The 18,941-nt window shown below is 46.9% G+C and overlaps 1 protein-coding gene across 4 annotated transcripts in view; it reads right to left on the bottom strand.

Annotated features, from left to right (window-relative positions):
- CYTH4 (cytohesin 4) overlaps nt 1–18,941 on the bottom strand; it is a 159,427-nt gene that overhangs the window by 127,004 nt on the left and 13,482 nt on the right. The window contains exon 1 of one of the 4 annotated variants that reach the window (XM_077277857.1): nt 13,207–13,873. The exons of 1 other annotated variant lie outside the window; for it this stretch is intronic. In XM_077277857.1, coding sequence (XP_077133972.1) covers nt 13,207–13,303 — 97 coding nt within the window. In that variant the 5' untranslated portion in view covers nt 13,304–13,873. Of the gene's footprint in view, nt 1–13,206; nt 13,874–18,941 lie in introns of those variants that run through there. 2 more of the 4 variants (XM_077277858.1, XM_077277859.1) reach the window with 2 other exon arrangements.

Below are 18,941 nucleotides of genomic sequence, written 5' to 3'. Positions count from 1 at the left end.
TCCGTCTAGAAAAACGAGAATCCAAGATCTTCTCCACAACATACTCCAACTCCCCATCAATCAACACCGGGGCAGGAGGATCAACAGAGGGAACCACGGGCACCACATATTTCCGCAACAAAGATCTATGGAAAACATTATGGATGGAAAAAGAGGCTGGAAGGGCCAAACGAAAAGACACTGGATTGATAATGTCAGAAATCCTATAAGGACCAATAAACCGAGGCTTGAACTTCGGGGAAGAAACCTTCTTAGGAACATGACGAGAAGACAACCAGACCAAATCCCCAACCCGAAGCCGGGAACCCACACACCGACGACGGTTGGCAAAACGCTGAGCCTCCTCCTGAGACAACACCAAATTGTCCACAACATGAGCCCAAATCTGCTGCAACCTGTCAACCACAGAGTCCACCCCAGGACAATCAGAAGACTCAACCTGCCCTGAAGAAAAACAAGGATGAAACCCAGAATTACAAAAGAATGGTGAAACCATGGTAGCAGAACTAGCCCGATTATTAAGGGCAAACTCGGCCAATGGCAAGAAAGCCACCCAATCATCCTGATCGGCAGACACAAAGCATCTCAAATAAGTTTCCAAAGTCTGGTTAGTTCGCTCGGTTTGGCCGTTTGTCTGAGGATGAAATGCGGAAGAAAAAGACAAATCAATGCCCAGCTTAGCACAAAAGGACCGCCAAAACCTAGAAACAAACTGGGAACCTCTATCGGACACAATATTCTCCGGAATACCATGCAAATGAACCACATGCTGAAAAAACAAAGGAACCAACTCAGAAGAGGAAGGCAACTTAGGCAAAGGTACCAAATGAACCATCTTAGAAAACCGGTCACAGACCACCCAGATAACAGACATCCTCTGGGAAACAGGAAGATCCGAAATAAAATCCATAGAAATATGCGTCCAAGGCCTCTCAGGGACCGGCAAAGGCAAAAGCAACCCATTGGCATGGGAGCAGCAAGGTTTGGCCCGCGCAAAAGTCCCACAGGACTGCACAAAAGAACGCACATCCAAAGACAAAGAAGGCCACCAAAAGGACCTACTAACCAAATCTCTGGTACCAAAAATCCCAGGATGGCCAGCCAACACAGAACAGTGAACCTCAGAAATAACTTTACTAGTCCATCTGTCAGGAACAAACAGTTTCCCCGCTGGACAGCGATCAGGTTTATCAGCCTGAAACTCCTGAAGAACCCATCGCAAATCAGGGGAGATGGCAGAAAGAATCACCCCCTCCTTACGAATACCAACCGGCTCAAGAACCCCAGGGGAATCAGGCAAAAAACTCCTAGAGAGGGCATCAGCCTTAACATTCTTAGAACCCGGAAGATACGAGACCACAAAATCAAAACGGGAGAAAAACAGGGACCATCGGGCCTGTCTAGGATTCAGCCGTTTGGCAGACTCAAGGTAAATCAGATTCTTATGATCGGTCAAGACCACAATACGGTGCTTGGCCCCCTCAAGCCAATGTCACCACTCCTCAAATGCCCACTTCATAGCCAACAACTCACAATTGCCGAAATCATAATTGCGTTCCGCAGGCGAAAACTTTCGAGAAAAGAAGGCACACGGTTTCATCAAGGAACCATCAGAATTCCTCTGAGACAAAACGGCCCCTGCCCCAATCTCAGAAGCGTCAACCTCAACCTGAAAAGGAAGAGAAACATCCGGCTGATGCAACACAGGGGCAGAAGTAAATCGGCGCTTAAGCTCCTGAAAGGCAGAAACAGCCTCAGAGGACCAATTAGCTACATCAGCGCCCTTCCTCGTCAAATCGGTCAGGGGTTTAACCACATTGGAGATGTTGGCAATGAACCGGCGATACAAATTAGCAAAGCCCAAAAATTTCTGAAGGCTCTTCACGGATGTGGGCTGGATCCAATCATGAATGGCCTAAACCTTAGCCGGATCCATTTCTATAGATGATGGAGAAAAAATGAAGCCCAAAAAAGAAACCTTCTGTACTCCAAAGAGGCACTTAGACCCCTTCACAAACAAGGCATTATCACGAAGGACCTGAAATACCATCCTGACTTGTTTCACATGAGACTCCCAATCATCTGAAAAAATCAAAATATCATCCAAATATACAATCATGAATTTATCAAGATAATTCCGAAAAATATCATGCATGAAGGACTGAAACACAGATGGGGCATTAGAGAGTCCGAATGGCATCACAAGATATTCAAAATGGCCCTCGGGCGTATTAAACGCAGTTTTCCATTCGTCACCCTGCTTAATACGAACCAGATTATATGCCCCTCGAAGGTCAATCTTAGTAAACCAACTAGCCCCCTTAATTCTGGCAAACAAATCAGAAAGCAAAGGCAAAGGGTATTGGAATTTGACCGTGATCTTATTCAGGAGGCGATAATCAATACAGGGTCTCAAGGAGCCATCCTTCTTGGCAACAAAAAAAAACCTGCTCCTAATGGAGAAGAAGATGGCCGAATATGCCCCTTCTCCAAAGACTCCTTTACATAGCTCCGCATGGCGGCATGTTCAGGCACAGACAGATTGAAAAGTCGGCCCTTAGGAAACTTACAGCCTGGAATCAAGTCAATAGCACAATCGCAGTCCCTATGCGGTGGAAGGGAACTGGACTTGGGCTCATCGAAAACATCCTGGAAATCTGACAGAAACTCAGGAATTTCAGAAGAGGGGGAGGAGGAAATTGACATCAGAGGAACGTCATCATGAACCCCCTGACAACCCCAACTAGTCACAGACATAGATTTCCAATCCAGCACCGGATTATGTACCTGTAACCATGGAAACCCCAGCACAATAGCATCATGCAAATTATGTAACACCAGGAAGCGACAATCTTCCTGATGGGCTGGCGCCATGCACATGGTTATCTGTGTCCAAAACTGAGGTTTATTTTTAGCCAATGGTGTAGCATCAATACCCCTCAAAGGGATAGGACTCCGCAAAGGCTGTAAGGGAAAACCACAACGTCTGGCAAATTCTAAGTCCATTAAATTTAAAGCGGCGCCTGAATCCACAAATGCCATGACAGAGAATGACGATAATGAGCAGATCAGGGTCACAGATAACAGAAATTTAGGTTGTACAGTACTGATGGTAACGGAGTTAGCGATTCCCTTGGCACGCTTAGGGCAATCAGAAATAACATGAGCAGAATCGCCGCAGTAAAAGCACAACCTATTCTGACGTCTGAATCCTTGGCGTTCCGCTCTAGACACAATCCTATCACACTGCATAGGCTCAGGACTCCGCTCGGAAGACAATGCCATAGTGTGCACAACTCTGCGCTCACGCAGGCGCCGATCAATTTGAATGGCCAGAGACATAGAATCACTCAGACCTGCAGGCGTGGGGAACCCCACCATAACATCTTTAACAGATTCAGAAAGACCCTTTCTGAAAATTGCCGCCAAAGCATCCTCATTCCACTTAGTAAGCACAGACCATTTTCTGAATTTCTGGCAATATGATTCTGCCGCTTCTTGACCCTGACACAGGTCCAAATGTGTTTTCTCAGCATGCTCTACAGAGTTAGGTTCATCATACAATAACCCAAGCTCCTGAGAAAAGGTGTCTACATTAAACAACGCCGGATTCCCAGATTCCAGGACAAATGCCCAGTCCTGGGGGTCACCACGCAGCAGAGATATAACAATTTTAACCTGCTGGATGGGATCACCAGAGGAACAGGGCTTCAGAGCAAAAAACAGTTTACAGTTATTTTTAAAGCTCAGAAATTTTGACCTGTCCCCAAAAAACAGATCGGGGATAGGAATTCTAGGCTCCAAAACAGGAATCTGCACGATATAATCAGAAATACCCTGTACTCTAGCAGCAAGTTGATCCACCCGAGAAGCAAGTCCCTGAACATCCATGTCAACGCCTAACTCCTGAGCCACCCAGAAGTGAAGAGGGAAAAAAAAACACAACAGAGTACAGAAAAAAAAATGGCTCAGCACTTTCTTTCCCTTCTTTTGAGATGCGGTTAACTCATTGTTGGCCAGTTGTACTGTTATGAACTGGTGGCCTAGGAGCAGCATGGACGAGCTCTGGAGTAGGTGGCCTCTATACTGACCGCAGACCCTGAACTTAACACCGCAACTAGAAGTAGCCGTGGGATGTTCCTGTCACTCCCTAGACACCTCGTCACGGCCGGAGAACTAATTACACCTTAAGAAAGAAACAGGAATACTATCTTGCCTTAGAGAAAATCCCCAAAGAAAAGACAGCCCCCCACAAATATTGACTGTGAGAGGAGAGGGAAATTACAAACGCAGACTGAAAAACAGAATTTAGCAAAGGAGGCCACGCTACCTAGAAAGAAAAGACAGGACAGAGTACTGTGCGGTCAGTATTAAAATTCTACAAAAATCCACCACAGAGGATACAAAATCTCCACACCTAACTAAAGGCATGGAGGGTAACTCTCTGACTCCAGAGCTTCCAACTTGGCTGAATAAATCCTTACACAGACAAAGCTGGACATGAAAAAACATAGCAATTCACTGAACTATAAGTCCACCGCATGTGGACTGCAAAAACAAAGCCAGGACTTATCCAGCAGGAGAAACCAAGCAGAGATGTGGATCCCTAGAAAACAATGGACAACTGGCACTCACTAAAGGAAGGAGCCAGACTAAATAGCCCCGTCCAAAGTGGAAGCAGCTGATGACTGCTGTGGACAAACAGCAGCACTACCACTTACAACCACCGGAGGGAGCCCAAGAGCAGAACCCACAACAGAATTCACAACAATACCCCTTAATAAAATAAAAACAACTTATACTCACCTCCAGTGCCAGCGTCGTTCCAACTATTCTCTTCCAAGGCTTGCGTGACATAGTTATGTCAAGCAAACCCTGCAGCCAATCAGTGGTTCTTTTACTATCCCATTGATCTTTTTTTTGCAATGAGTAGACCGCAAATTTGTATGTAATATTATGCAAACATCATATGCAATTTTAAACTAGGATATAATGTGAGAATCACTGTGGAGCCGTATCCTAACTAATTGTCAATGCATCTATCAACCCTGAGTCCCAGGAACTTTTAACATTACCTGCTTCCAAACCCTGGTAAGGGATCATATAAAATAAAAATCATGGAATATTGTGTAATGTGCATATAACCACAAAGCAGAAAATGTAATAAATCTCAAAGCAAGGAACTTGCAACATTTTATGGTTGGCAGTGTGGGCAAGAATCCGCGCTGGAGCCACTATTCAGTATACAGTGGGGAAAAATAGAATTTAGTCAGCCACCAATTGTGCAAGTTCTCCCACTTAAAAAGATGAGAGAGGCCTGTCATTTACATCATAGGTAGACCCCAACTATGACAGTCAAAATGAGAAAACAAATCCAAAAAATCACCTTGTCTGATTTGGCAAGATTTATTTAGCAAATTATGGTGGAAAATAAGAATTTGGTCACCTAAAAACATGCAAGGTTTCTGGCTCTCACAGACCTGTAACTTCTTCTTTATGAGGCTCCTCTGTCCTCCACTCATTACCTGTAGTAATGGCACCTGTTTGAACCTGCTATCAGTATACAAGACACCTGGGCACACCCTCAAACAGTCACACTCCAAACTCCACTATGATGAAGACCAAACAGTTGTTGAAGGACACCAGAAACAATATTGTAGCCATGCACCAGGCTGGGAAGACTAAGTCTGCAATAGGCAAGCAGCTTGGTGTGATGAAATCAACTGTGGGAGCAATAAAAAGAAAATGGAAGACATAGAAGACCACTGATACTCTCCCTCGATCTGGGGCTCCACGCAAGATCTCACCCCGTGGGGTCAAAATGATCATAAGAATGGTGAGCAAAAATTCCAGAACCACACGGGGGGACCTAGTGAATGATCTGCATAGACCTGGGATCACTGTAACAAAGGCTACCATCAGTAACACACTACACCACCAGGGACTCAGATCATGCAATGCCAGACGTGTCCCCCTGCTTAAGCCAGTACATGTCTTGGCCTGTCTGAAGTTTTCTAGAGAGCATTTGGATTATCCAGAAGAGTATTGGGAGAATGTCATATGGTCTGATGAAACCAAAGTAGAACTGTTTGGTAGAAACAAAACTCGTCATGTTTGGAGGAGACAGACTGCTGATTTGCATAAAAAGAACACTAAACCTACTGTGAAGCATGGGGGTGGCAACATCATGCTTTGGGGCTGTTTCACTGCAAAGGTACCAGGATGACTGACCCGTGTACATGAAATAATGAATGGGGCCATGTATCGTGAGATTTTGAGTGCAAACCTCCCTCCATCGGCAAGGGCATTGAAGATGAAATGTGGATGGGTCTTTCAGCATGATAATGACCCCAAGCATACCGCAAGGGCAACAAAGGAGTGGCTTCATAAGAAGCATATGAAGGTCCTGGAGTGGCCTAGCCAGTCTCCAGATCTCAACCCCATAGAAAACCTTTGGAGGGAGTTGAAAGTCCGTGTTGCCCAGCGACAGGCCCAAAACATCACTGCTCTAGAGGAGATCTGCATGGAGGAATGGGCCAACATACCAACAACAGTGTGTGGCAACCTTGTGAAGACTTACAGAAAACGTTTGACCTCTGTCATTGCCAACAAAGGATATATAACAAAATATTGAGATTAACTTTTGTTAATCACCAAATACTTATTTTCCACCATAATTTGCAAAATAAATCTTACCAAATCAGACAAGGTGATTTTCTGTATTTATTTTCTCATTTTGACTCTCATAGTCGTGGTCTACCTATGATGTAAATTACAGGCCTCTCTCATCTTTTTAAGTGGGAGAACTTACACAATTGGTGGCTGACTATATACTTTTTTCCCCAGTGTATATGAAAATTGCTTAAAAAACAATCCCCTAATAGGATTCTAGTCAACTCAAATGTACATACCTGTGATCAAACACAATGTCTCATACCTTCTTGGCTCCCTGCAGGCACTGGGCAGGGCGTAGACAGGGGTGGGATTCAGCCGGTACGACCCGGTACGGGGCAGCCGTTTACTAAAATTTCTATCTGCCAGCGTTCCGGTAATTGAAAATGCCATTTTCAATTACCGGAACGCTGGCAGATAGAAATTTTCAAAATGGTTACCACTGGCAGTGGCGTAGGAAGCGGGGGGGGGCGGGCCGCCCCGGGCGGCACAATGCGGGGGGCGGCACAATACGGGGGGCGGGTCGCCGGCGGCGCAGAATTTACCTGCTCGCATCTCGGCTTCAGAAAAATGGCCGCCGCGATCTCCATCTGCGCATGCGCGGCATCCCGCGGCCATTTTCCTGAAGCCCCGGTCAGCAGAGCACTCCACCTGCGCACGCGCGGCCTCAGGAAGATGGCCGCCCACACCGATAACCAGAGAGAGCAGGATCGCGGTCAGGTAAGCAGAACTTTTTTTTTTTTTTTTTAATTGAGAGCGGCGATCGGGGGGGCCCAGGGCAGAAAGCTGGACACAGGGGGGCAGAAAGCTGGAAACAGGGGGTCAGAAAGCTGGACACAGGGGGTCAGAAAGCTGGACGCTGGGGCAGAACGATGGACGCTGGGGCAGAACGCTGGACGCTGGGGCTGAAAGCTGGACACTGGGGCAGAAAGCTGGACACGGGGGCAGAAAGCTGGACACGGGGGCAGAAAGCTGGACACTGGGGCAGAAAGCTGGACACGGGGGCAGAAAGCTGGACACAGGGGCAGAAAGCTGGACACTGGGGTCAGAAAGCTGGACGCTGGGGCAGAACGCTGGACGCTGGGGCAGAACGCTGGACGCTGGGGCTGAAAGCTGGACGCTGGGGCAGAAAGCTGGACACGGGCAGAAAGCTGGACACTGGGGCAGAAAGCTGGACACAGGGGGGCAGAAAGCTGGAAACGGGGTCAGAAAGCTGGACACAGGGGGTCAGAAAGCTGGACGCTGGGGCAGAACGATGGACGCTGGGGCAGAACGCTGGATGCTGGGGCTGAAAGCTGGACGCTGGGGCAGAAAGCTGGACGCGGGGGCAGAAAGCTGGACACTGGGGCAGAAAGCTGGACACAGGGGGGCAGAAAGCTGGACACGGGCAGAAAGCTGGACACTGGGGTCAGAAAGCTGGACGCTGGGGCAGAACGATGGACGCTGGGGCAGAACGCTGGACGCTGGGGCAGAACGATGGACGCTGGGGCTGAAAGCTGGACGCTGGGGCAGAAAGCTGGACACGGGGGCAGAAAGCTGGACACTGGGGCAGAAAGCTGGACACGGGGGCAGAAAGCTGGACACAGGGTCAGAAAGCTGGACGCTGGGGCAGAACGATGGACGCTGGGGCAGAACGCTGGACGCTGGGGCAGAACGCTGGACGCTGGGGCTGAAAGCTGGACGCTGGGGCAGAAAGCTGGACACGGGCAGAAAGCTGGACACTGGGGCAGAAAGCTGGACACAGGGGGGCAGAAAGCTGGAAACGGGGTCAGAAAGCTGGACACAGGGGGTCAGAAAGCTGGACGCTGGGGCAGAACGATGGACGCTGGGGCAGAACGCTGGATGCTGGGGCTGAAAGCTGGACGCTGGGGCAGAAAGCTGGACACGGGGGCAGAAAGCTGGACACTGGGGCAGAAAGCTGGACACAGGGGGGCAGAAAGCTGGACACGGGCAGAAAGCTGGACACTGGGGTCAGAAAGCTGGACGCTGGGGCAGAACGATGGACGCTGGGGCAGAACGATGGACGCTGGGGCAGAACGCTGGACGCTGGGGCAGAACGATGGACACTGGGGCTGAAAGCTGGACGCTGGGGCAGAAAGCTGGACACGGGGGCAGAAAGCTGGACACTGGGGCAGAAAGCTGGACACTGGGGCAGAAAGCTGGACACTGGGGCAGAAAGCTGGAAACAGGGGGTCAGAAAGCTGGACACAGGGGGTCAGAAAGCTGGACGCTGGGGCAGAACGATGGACGCTGGGGCAGAACGCTGGACGCTGGGGCTGAAAGCTGGACGCTGGGGCAGAAAGCTGGACACGGGGGCAGAAAGCTGGACACTGGGGTCAGAAAGCTGGATGCTGGGGCAGAACGATGGACGCTGGGGCAGAACGCTGGACGCTGGGGCTGAAAGCTGGATGCTGGGGCAGAAAGCTGGACACGGGGGCAGAAAGCTGGACACTGGGGCAGAAAGCTGGATACAGGGGGGCAGAAAGCTGGACACAGGGGCAGAAAGCTGGACACTGGGGCAGAAAGCTGGATACAGGGGGGCAGAAAGCTGGACACAGGGGCAGAAAGCTGGACACGGGGGCAGAAAGCTGGACACTGGGGCAGAAAGCTGGATACAGGGGGGCAGAAAGCTGGACACAGGGGCAGAAAGCTGGACACGGGGGCAGAAAGCTGGACACTGGGGCAGAAAGCTGGACACAGGGGGGCAGAAAGCTGGAAACAGGGGGTCAGAAAGCTGGACACAGGGGGTCAGAAAGCTGGACGCTGGGGCAGAACGATGGACGCTGGGGCAGAACGCTGGACGCTGGGGCTGAAAGCTGGACGCTGGGGCAGAAAGCTGGACACGGGGGCAGAAAGCTGGACACTGGGGCAGAAAGCTGGACACAGGGGGGCAGAAAGCTGGACACAGGGGGTCAGAAAGCTGGACACAGGGGGTCAGAAAGCTGGACGCTGGGGCAGAACGCTGGACGCTGGGGCAGAACGCTGGACGCTGGGGCTGAAAGCTGGACGCTGGGGCAGAAAGCTGGACACGGGGGCAGAAAGCTGGAAACAGGGGGTCAGAAAGCTGGACACAGGGGGTCAGAAAGCTGGACGCTGGGGCAGAACGATGGACGCTGGGGCAGAATGGAGAAACGGGGCATGATTGGAGACACAGGGGGCAGGATGACAGACATGGCGGCATGACTGGAGACACTGGAGGCAGGATTGGAGACAGATGGGGCAGGATCATGGGGCAGGATGGATACGATGGAGACAGATGGGGCAGGATGGGAAGATCATATGGGGCAGGATGGATACTCATTAGGGCAGGATGGGAGAACATATGGCTGACGCCAGGAATGAGACACACAGGGGCTAGGATGGCGAATATTATTACCATAGGGGGCTAATTAAGGGATATTATTACTGCAGTGATGTATTTATTTTATTTTTTGAGTACACTGTTTTAAATGGAGGGGCGGTCCTATTACTGTGTACAGTGACACTATGTCGCCTTCTTCGTGTGGTGTAATGTAAAAGTTGGGAAAATTAAGTAATGTGTTCTGCAAGTGGAACTCGAGATAACTGTGTTATTTCCTGCAGAGACGAGTCCTGGCTGGATGAAGTGATGGCGGTCTGTGCGGGATGAAAGATGAAGGACTTCACCTAGAGACGTCACTGGTGAGTCAGTGTGTTACCTATACACTGACACTATACACTGTATACTATATACAGAGGTCCTGTGTATAATGTCACTGGTGATCACTGTATTACCCATACACTATATACAGAGCTCCTGTGTATAATGTCACTGGTGATCACTGGATTACCTGTACACTGACACTGCATACTAAGTACAGATCTCCTGTGTATAATGGCACTTATGGTGATAGTATTGTGGGTTTTTTTTTATTATTGATCAGTACTATAGTATTCAGTCACTATGTGGTGGTAATATGTGGTCTGGTCATGATGTTTTCGTATTTGTTCCTTGTATTTGATATTATTCGATCACTGTGGTGGTAATATGTCATCTGGTCATGGTGTGGCGGTATTTGTGCCTTGTAGATAGTATTATAGAGGGGGGGGGCGCCCTGTAGCCTCCCCCTGGGCCCTGCAGCCCCAAGTCCCCACCAGCCTCCCCCTGGGCCCTGCAGCCCTCTAGCCTCCCCCTGGGCCCTGCAGCCCCAAGTCCCCACTAGCCTCCCCCTGGGCCCTGCAGCCCTGTAGCCTCCCCCTGGGCCCTGCAGCCCCAAGTCCCCACCAGCCTCCCCCTGGGCCCTGCAGCCCTCTAGCCTCCCCCTGGGCCCTGCAGCCCCAAGTCCCCACTAGCCTCCCCCTGGGCCCTGCAGCCCTGTAGCCTCCCTCTGGGCCCTGCAGCCCCAAGTCCCCACCAGCCTCCCCCTGGGCCCTGCAGCCCTCTAGCCTCCCCCTGGGCCCTGCAGCCCCAAGTCCCCACTAGCCTCCCCCTGGGCCCTGCAGCCCCCAGTCCCACTAGCCTCCCGCTGGACTCTGTAGCCTCCCCCCTGGGCCCTGCAGCCCCCAGTCCCACTAGCCTCCCGCTGGACTCTGTAGCCTCCCTCCTGGGCCCTGCAGCACCCAGTCCCCACTAGCCTCCTCCTTTGCCCTGCAGCCCTCTAGCCTTCCCTGGGCCCTGTTGGATGTGGCAGCCAGTCATGGACTATATAGGAGGGAGAAGCTGATGTGTATATGACACGATCGTGTTCATATAGACATCACAGTGCCCCTAACACTTTCTCTCTTATTTTTAGCTACCAGCTGAAGCTGCTGGCTAGAAACACAGTGGATGCCACGTTGACATCATGGAAGACTCCTCAAGGTTTGTTTGGTCCTTGAATAATGTATAGAGAAATGCAGAGCTGTAGTACACAACCCGTATAACACCCCTCTCCCATATACAGTATCAGCGCCCTGTTCTTTGGTGCTAGCATTCTTAGAATTATAAAATTGTAGAGTTGGAAGGGACCTCAAGGGCCATCGGGTCCAACCCCCTGCGAATGCAGGTTTACCTAAGGGCAGGCGCACACGGACGATTTTGCTGCGATTATACGGTGCGTATAATCGCAGCAAAGCGGCTGTCAAACCTGCCCTGCGAGCGGGTCTGAGAGTGCTGGAGGGAGCGCATACCTGCGCTCCTGTTCAAAGCCCGGAGTCGACCGTAAGTGTCCTGAACGGGACTCAAAGAGGCAGCATCGCGCTGCCTCTCTGAGTCCCGTTTAGGACACCTGCGGTCGGGGCGGGCTCTGTAACAGGAGCGCAGGTATGCGCTCCAGCACTCTCAGACCTGCTCGCATGCTTCCAAAAATATGAATCGTGCCACTGGGCGTGGCTTATTAGTATGGGCGGGGTTATTGAAAATGGGCGTGGCCAAAAATCCGGCCGCCGCGACTTAGAGGACCTGTTGTTAAAAATTTGAATCCAACCCCTGGGCGTAGATGATTGGTAGCCTAACATTTGCATCCTGTTTTCATATATGTCCCCATCTGTAGCTACTCATAAGGAATTATGCAGTTTTAAGATGCACTATATGGACAACAGTATCAGGACTAATATCTTAATAATTGAATTATATTTTTTCATCCAGTTTGATTGCCACAGGAGTATAACATCTGGCCCTTCACCATGCAGTCTGCATTTAATAACACCTATGAAAGAATGGCTCATGGTAGAGAGCTCACTGGTCCTGTTATTGGAGGCCACAATTGTAACAAGTCAGTTTGCTAAATGTATTCCTGCCTATCTATTCTACCATCACCTGTGAGTGCTGGTACTGAAAAGTAGAAGGAAAAGCAGCAGGTCATCCACAATGTATCAGACCATGTAAGTTACAGGGCAGGGTCGTTAAGTGCTGAGGAGCAGAAAGCATAAAAGTCACCAACACTCTACTGACACCATAGCTGCAGAGTCCAAACCTCCTCTGGTCTTATCATTATCACAACAACTGTGCACCAGGAGCTTTATGGCATGTATTTCCATCACAGCTGCATACAAGCCTTACATCACCAAGCACTATACGAGTGTCGGATGGAGTGGTGTAAAGCAGCTAGCGCTGGAATCTGAAGAGGTAGAAAAGTGTTCTGTGGAGTGACGGATCACACTTCACGATCTGGCAATCCACCTCAATCCCTCACCTCAACCCCATCCTACGCCTTTGAGATGAACTAGAACAGAGATTGCAAACCAGACTCTCCCCTCCAACATAAGACCCCATAAACTCTACTGGATTAATGGTCAAAAATTCCCACAGACACCTCCAAAATCTTGTAGAAAGTTTTCCAAGAACTGTGACAGCTGTTATAGCTGCAAAGGGGGAAACCACTCTGTATTAATTCCTATGAATTTAGGATGGGACGTGACAACAGCTCTTGTAGGTGTAAAGTGTAAATGTCCCAATTCTTCTGTCCATCTAGTGTTTACTGTGCCTCCAGTAATCTTAGTAATTCACGTGATAATGTAGATGCCGAGAAACCAAAGCATAACAAACATAAAAATGACAAGTCCTTTCCTGTAGTAGTAAAAGAAAAGGGTACTCACCATTTTCATGGTCTTCCATTAAAAGCTGGACCCCTCTTTCTTTTGTAGGTGACCCTGATGATGGCATTAGGTATCTTGCTGTGTCTCTGCTCCCCATTTAATACACTATTTTTTACGCTTTGCACCAAGACTCCTAATTACTACTATCTGGTTATTACTGATTCTCCATCCAGTCTTGCCTTAATTCCAGTTCTATCTCTTTTGATCTTTTGACCTGTTATGTCTGTGTTTTTGCTTTTCATCATTAAATATCTTCTCTAATTTTTCGCATAGTAATGAGCGATCCGTCAAATTGTCTAAGATCACTTCTGACTTTATTCTCCTTCTGCTGTCTGCTTGCACAATATAAAAGCCAAGCCACCCTATGTCCTACGTCCTCCACCATAACATACTGCAGTGACTTTGAGTCTGGTCCCGTCACAGAGTCTGTGTACACACGAGATGGTGACAGAATAGGATCCTACTAACAGGAAGAGGACAGAGATTGTGGTTATCGCTCGGCTTGTTGATGTCACACTTCCTAACCCTGCCTCGCCATCACCTAAGCTACACACAAATCATTCAGTTGTGATCCAGGAAAGTAGTGCTCTGGTCCGGTTGCTGCTTCCTGTTTATTCCTTTTTTGAAGTTCTATAAAGGTAATGTTTTAATACCCAAATCTGCCTACTCTTCTTTTAAACCCTCTCATCTCTATATATCTGTTTCAACCCCACCCACCCTACAAGTTCCTTTTTTCTGCAAACCACAAGTTCTCTAAAAGCAGATGTTCTTCTATTCTCACAATGTTTCAAGCAGGATCTTTTGGCATGTTACTCATTTTTTTGACTTGATAAGATGGTAGAAGACAAGAAAAGTGTGAACCATTACTATACCTATGGAGAAACAAATTATTTTTTAAGGAAGCAATGACACCCAGATTTATGCTATTTAATTTGGGGTTGTTAAAAAAAGAAATAAATATTTTCTTATCATCTCTAAGATAAAAATAAAAGAAAAATAAAAGAAAAATGAAATACAATTTGTCATTTTTCGTATGCGCCACAAAATATTTATCTGCTTCAACAAAATATAGTCTGTCAAAAAATTGTATTCAGAGTCACATAATGTCATTCTGCATGGGAACAGTGACAAGAGACTGATATTTTTTGGATTTGCAGAGAAATCCACAGGGGTAAATTCTAAAACAAATCAGTACTTGTGCCCATTTCATTGGGTAATGATGAAAATTGGCCTCAGATTTTACCCTTTGTAATAAAAAATACAGTAAAAAATTGTAATACATTTGTATACATTGATATGATGTGGAGTCAAAATCTGCGCCCCATGTTAATTTAGGCTAAGTTCACATTTGCGTATGTGTCCTCAACGTATCGTCTGCATGCGCAAACGCATGCAAAAACACATACAAAAGCATGCTTACCCTGCGCATCATCTTGCTCAGGACGCAAACAAAAACGCTGCTTGTGCCTGCGTTTAAATGTGTTTTAGCATGCGTTTGCATTTTTTTATGCGCATGGTGACATAATTTTCTGCACATGCGCAGTCTAAAGTACGCATGCGTATCGAACGCATTCGTACACATGTCATTGCGTACCATTGCATTCCCATAGACACTAATTCATTTTTTGACGCAATCGTCCACATGTGGACGATTGCGCAATATTTGACGCCTCAAAAAATGCAACATGCTGCGTTTGCTGGACCCCTCCGTACACCTCAAAACGACGCATGCATACGCATCCGCAAGAGAGCGCATGCAAAAACATGTCACTGCGCACACAATGTTAAAGATATGTACGCATGACGCATGCGGATCGATGCGGATCGTACGCTGCGCACATAGAACCCGGCCATACCCTGCAGCTATTTTTTTTTCTCGCAGCTCGTGGAAAGCATTTTATAACATCTCAAACATTTTGCTGCTGCAAATCTTCTACTTGCAAATACAGATGGAAAATCACCAAGGTGTGCAATACCCTCTAACTACTTTTTGGTTGGCTGCACAACTTTTTTTTTGGAGATGATAAAAACATTGAGGCATTTCAGAGAAAATGTATTTTAAAGATCCAGCCAAATCTGGCACTGATGCACCGCAGAGCCGGCTGTCAGTCAGTAGCATGCTTTTATGACTGAAAGCCAGCAGCTCCTGGGAAGAATAAAGTTTATTTTCTCCCAGGTGTTGCACTGTCAGTACACCAGCCAGGCACCTTTCTAACTCTAATAACCAGCAGATTGTCCCTATATCGCCAGGTTAATAGTGATATCCAATGTGACAGGAGATTCCCTTTAAAACATCAAATCTTTATAACAGTGAAAATCTATAAATTCCTTTACTGTTTAGGAAATCTTTGCATCATTATGGAATTTTTGTAATATAACCTAATAAATAGGAGCATGAACCTCTGGTCTCACTCCTGTATATTACAGATCTTCAACCCAAAGATACTTGCTTTATTCCCAGGTCAATATCATGTCTGTAGAGCCATTATGGCAGAAGTCTTTCTCTGATTACCTTATTATAGAGAACCTATAGTTCACACAGTATTTTATTACTATTCCAGACTTTGATACAGGTGATTTACAATAAAACCTTCAGCCAAATGGTTTATTTTAATGATCCTTGAACATGATGCATATGGGTATTCATTAACATTTTGCTATAGGCTCTACTGGTGAGATGGTTTCTCTAAGCTGTAGGTCCGTGTGAGCATCACAGACCGGATGTGATGATACAGCAGATCAGAAGTTGTCTAACAGAATGTTGAACGGCGAGAACCAATACAGCTGGAAAAGCAGGATGACAGGTGGAAAAATAAAGGCAGGAAGCAATAGACGTGGCAAAGCCAAAAGTGCGGACTGCTTAAGAACAACAGAGTCTATCTCCTAAAATTGTATGTACATTGGTGCGAAAAATACAAAACAATCCAAGGTTCTTGCGAAGAGGCAAACGTACAAAAGAATCAATATAAACACATGACCTGAAAATACAATGAGCATGGAAAAAGCCACTGCTCCAAAATGAGCAGAAAAATGGCAAGTTACTTCAACATAGCCACCATGATGTATGGAGGAAGAAAGGGGAGACTTGCATGCCAAAGAACATCATCCCAATCATGAAGCACCGGGGTGACTCTATTAGGTCTGCTTTGCTGCCAGAGGAATTGGTGCATATCGTAACAGGCCTCGGAAAATGGCGACACGAGAACTTTTTTTTATGAATTTCAGAATTTTTGTGAGTAAAACAAACCACAAAATACAAAATAAGGGATTAAGTACGTAGTGTTACAAAATATGTCGCCTACAGAAGATAGGTGCAGGGCGAAGAACATAAACAGCAGAGAGATAAACCCTAGATGGTTTTTCACTAACTGGCTTAAACTACAGCAGTATGGCTGGACCTCCAATGGAGACTATCACCAGCAGGAAATACCAGCAGGGGGAAAGTATATAAAGCCACACCCGAAAGGTGATAGGGCAGACAAATGAATAAATGAAAACACCTGTTACCCTAAAAAGACAGAAGCAAGGATAACATAAACTAAACTCCAGGAAGGAAAAAAGGTGCATTTTAAATGGCTCGGTGGACAGAGAAATGGACAACAAAGCACAGGCTCAAGGGTTCAAACCCAGACGCAAAACACCTAGTTGCTGTGACGTCTTCCGTACACAACACAGCACTCTAAGAGAGATATCTGTTTTTTTTCTTTTTTTGCACATGTAGAAAAGCAGCAGCAGCATGAAGGAAATTATAGAACAATAATGATCATAGCAGATGTGAATTCTGCACTGGAGTGAGGTAAAAGACTTGTCAGAAAAGTCAGCACCATCTACCTGCATCTCTCTCTACTTTTCAATTCACTGTGAGCTAGTTATATGAGACTAGATGCCGTGACATCTCCCATACACAACACAGGACACAGAGAGGGATTTCTGGTCCTTTCCTTTTTAGCACACCTAAGGAAGCAGCAGCAGCATGGAGGACATTATAGAGCAATACTGATCAGTGTTGATGTAAATCCTGCACTGGAGTGAGGTAAAAGACTTTTTAGAAATCTCAGCACCATCTATCTGCATCACCCTCTACTTATTTCTTCACTTTTCCTTCCTCCACTCCCTCCTCTCTCAATAGAGTGTAGTATAATCATATGACCACACATAATGCTGGCAGACTGTCTTGTCTGAGCAAGACGGATTTTTGATGTTTTTACAGAGTGGATGACAAGTTCAGGAGTCAGGGGTGCGGGTGTGGAGTGTGAGGGTGGAGGGGAAGAAGTGTCTCGTAAGTGGGGAAGGAAGCAGATTGCTCTGATAAGATATATTAGAAGGTTTCTTAGATTCACCTGCACTATTTTTATATGAAAGGTTTGTTGAAAGTACAGTTTCTATTTAAGCCTCAGTTATGCTACAACAGGCTGTGCTCTCAGGAGATAGACTGATCTGGTGATCACGTGCTTGCTGCACCACAGATTATATTTATGCTGGTGACTCATTATGCATTAGCTAAACACACATTTTCTAATTACATCCTCAAAGCCTGCCTTCTCTGCCTGTCTACCTAGTGAGCTCCTTCCTTCTCTTACTTCTCATGTAATGACTAACAACATATCTTAATGAAGTCTCAGCGTACAGTGCACATACTGTGCATTATATTTGATCTAATTCATAAAGATGAGCAAACTCAAACGGGCTTTTTACTATATTTCTGGTTTCCTGTTTGGGTTCACCAGTCTAAAAAAGCTTGTTGAAAGGTTGGAGCGCAGCCAATCAACATCCTTTTAGACTGTGGGCACTTCTGGAGCCATCACAGCCATGATAGGAGTTGGCAAGGCTGTGATAGGCAGACGTAGCACGTGACCCGGCCTGTATATGCTATCATTAGTGCAAGGATACGATGCAGCTGGGGGGCAGTGAGGGACAGATTCTGATTGCGCACTCTGCAAAAGAATGCTGTGTGTGCTATGCAACCCATGTCTGTGGTAGTACTGAGCTGCTACTTTGCTAATAGCCACTGTGTGTACTCTTCACCCCCGTCTGTTGGAGTACTGTCCTTTGAGCCGTTGTGTTTTCTAGTACTCTGAGAAATAAGTATTTGACATCCATCATTTCGTTGCCATTTCTAGGTCCCAAAAATTACTTTTCTGGACTAGTGTGTGTTTTTAAGTAGTCTGAGAATTAAATAATTCGCATCAGCTGTCTAGTTGCCATGTCTAGGCTCCAAAAATAATTTTTCAGGACTAGTGTGTGCTTTGTAGTAGTCTGGGAAATAAATAATTGACATTAACCGTCTCATTGCCAATTCTAGACAATTTTTTTTTTAATGAGTTCTGTGTGTTTCCTAGTTCTGTTTCAAATAAATCTACTCTTCGGCCATCTCTTTGAGAGTAGTGTTTACAAAAACCACTTCCAAAAATGAAGACCACATCCAATAGGGGATGTGGCTGTGGTGGCGCTGGTGTAGTTGTTGATGGCGGTGGTGTAACTGATACAGGTAGAGGACGTGGTCATTTTGCAGCTGCTATGTGCCCATCTACAACACCTTCTTCTGGTGCACATAGGTGTGATATAGAAGGGTTAACGTTTTACCTTCTTTTGCTAGAATTTGTTTTTACATTGTCATAGCCTTATAGTCTCTGATTCAAGGATTTTATATTAAATGGCAACGAAATAGTTCAAATATTTATTTCTCAGAGTACTAGAAAACACAGCGGATTAAAGGACAGTACTCCCACTGGCGC

This window comes from Ranitomeya variabilis, chromosome 8 (assembly GCF_051348905.1).
Source record: "Ranitomeya variabilis isolate aRanVar5 chromosome 8, aRanVar5.hap1, whole genome shotgun sequence".
Lineage (NCBI taxonomy): Eukaryota > Metazoa > Chordata > Amphibia > Anura > Dendrobatidae > Ranitomeya > Ranitomeya variabilis.
This window is presented reverse-complemented; position numbering and strand designations above follow the sequence as displayed.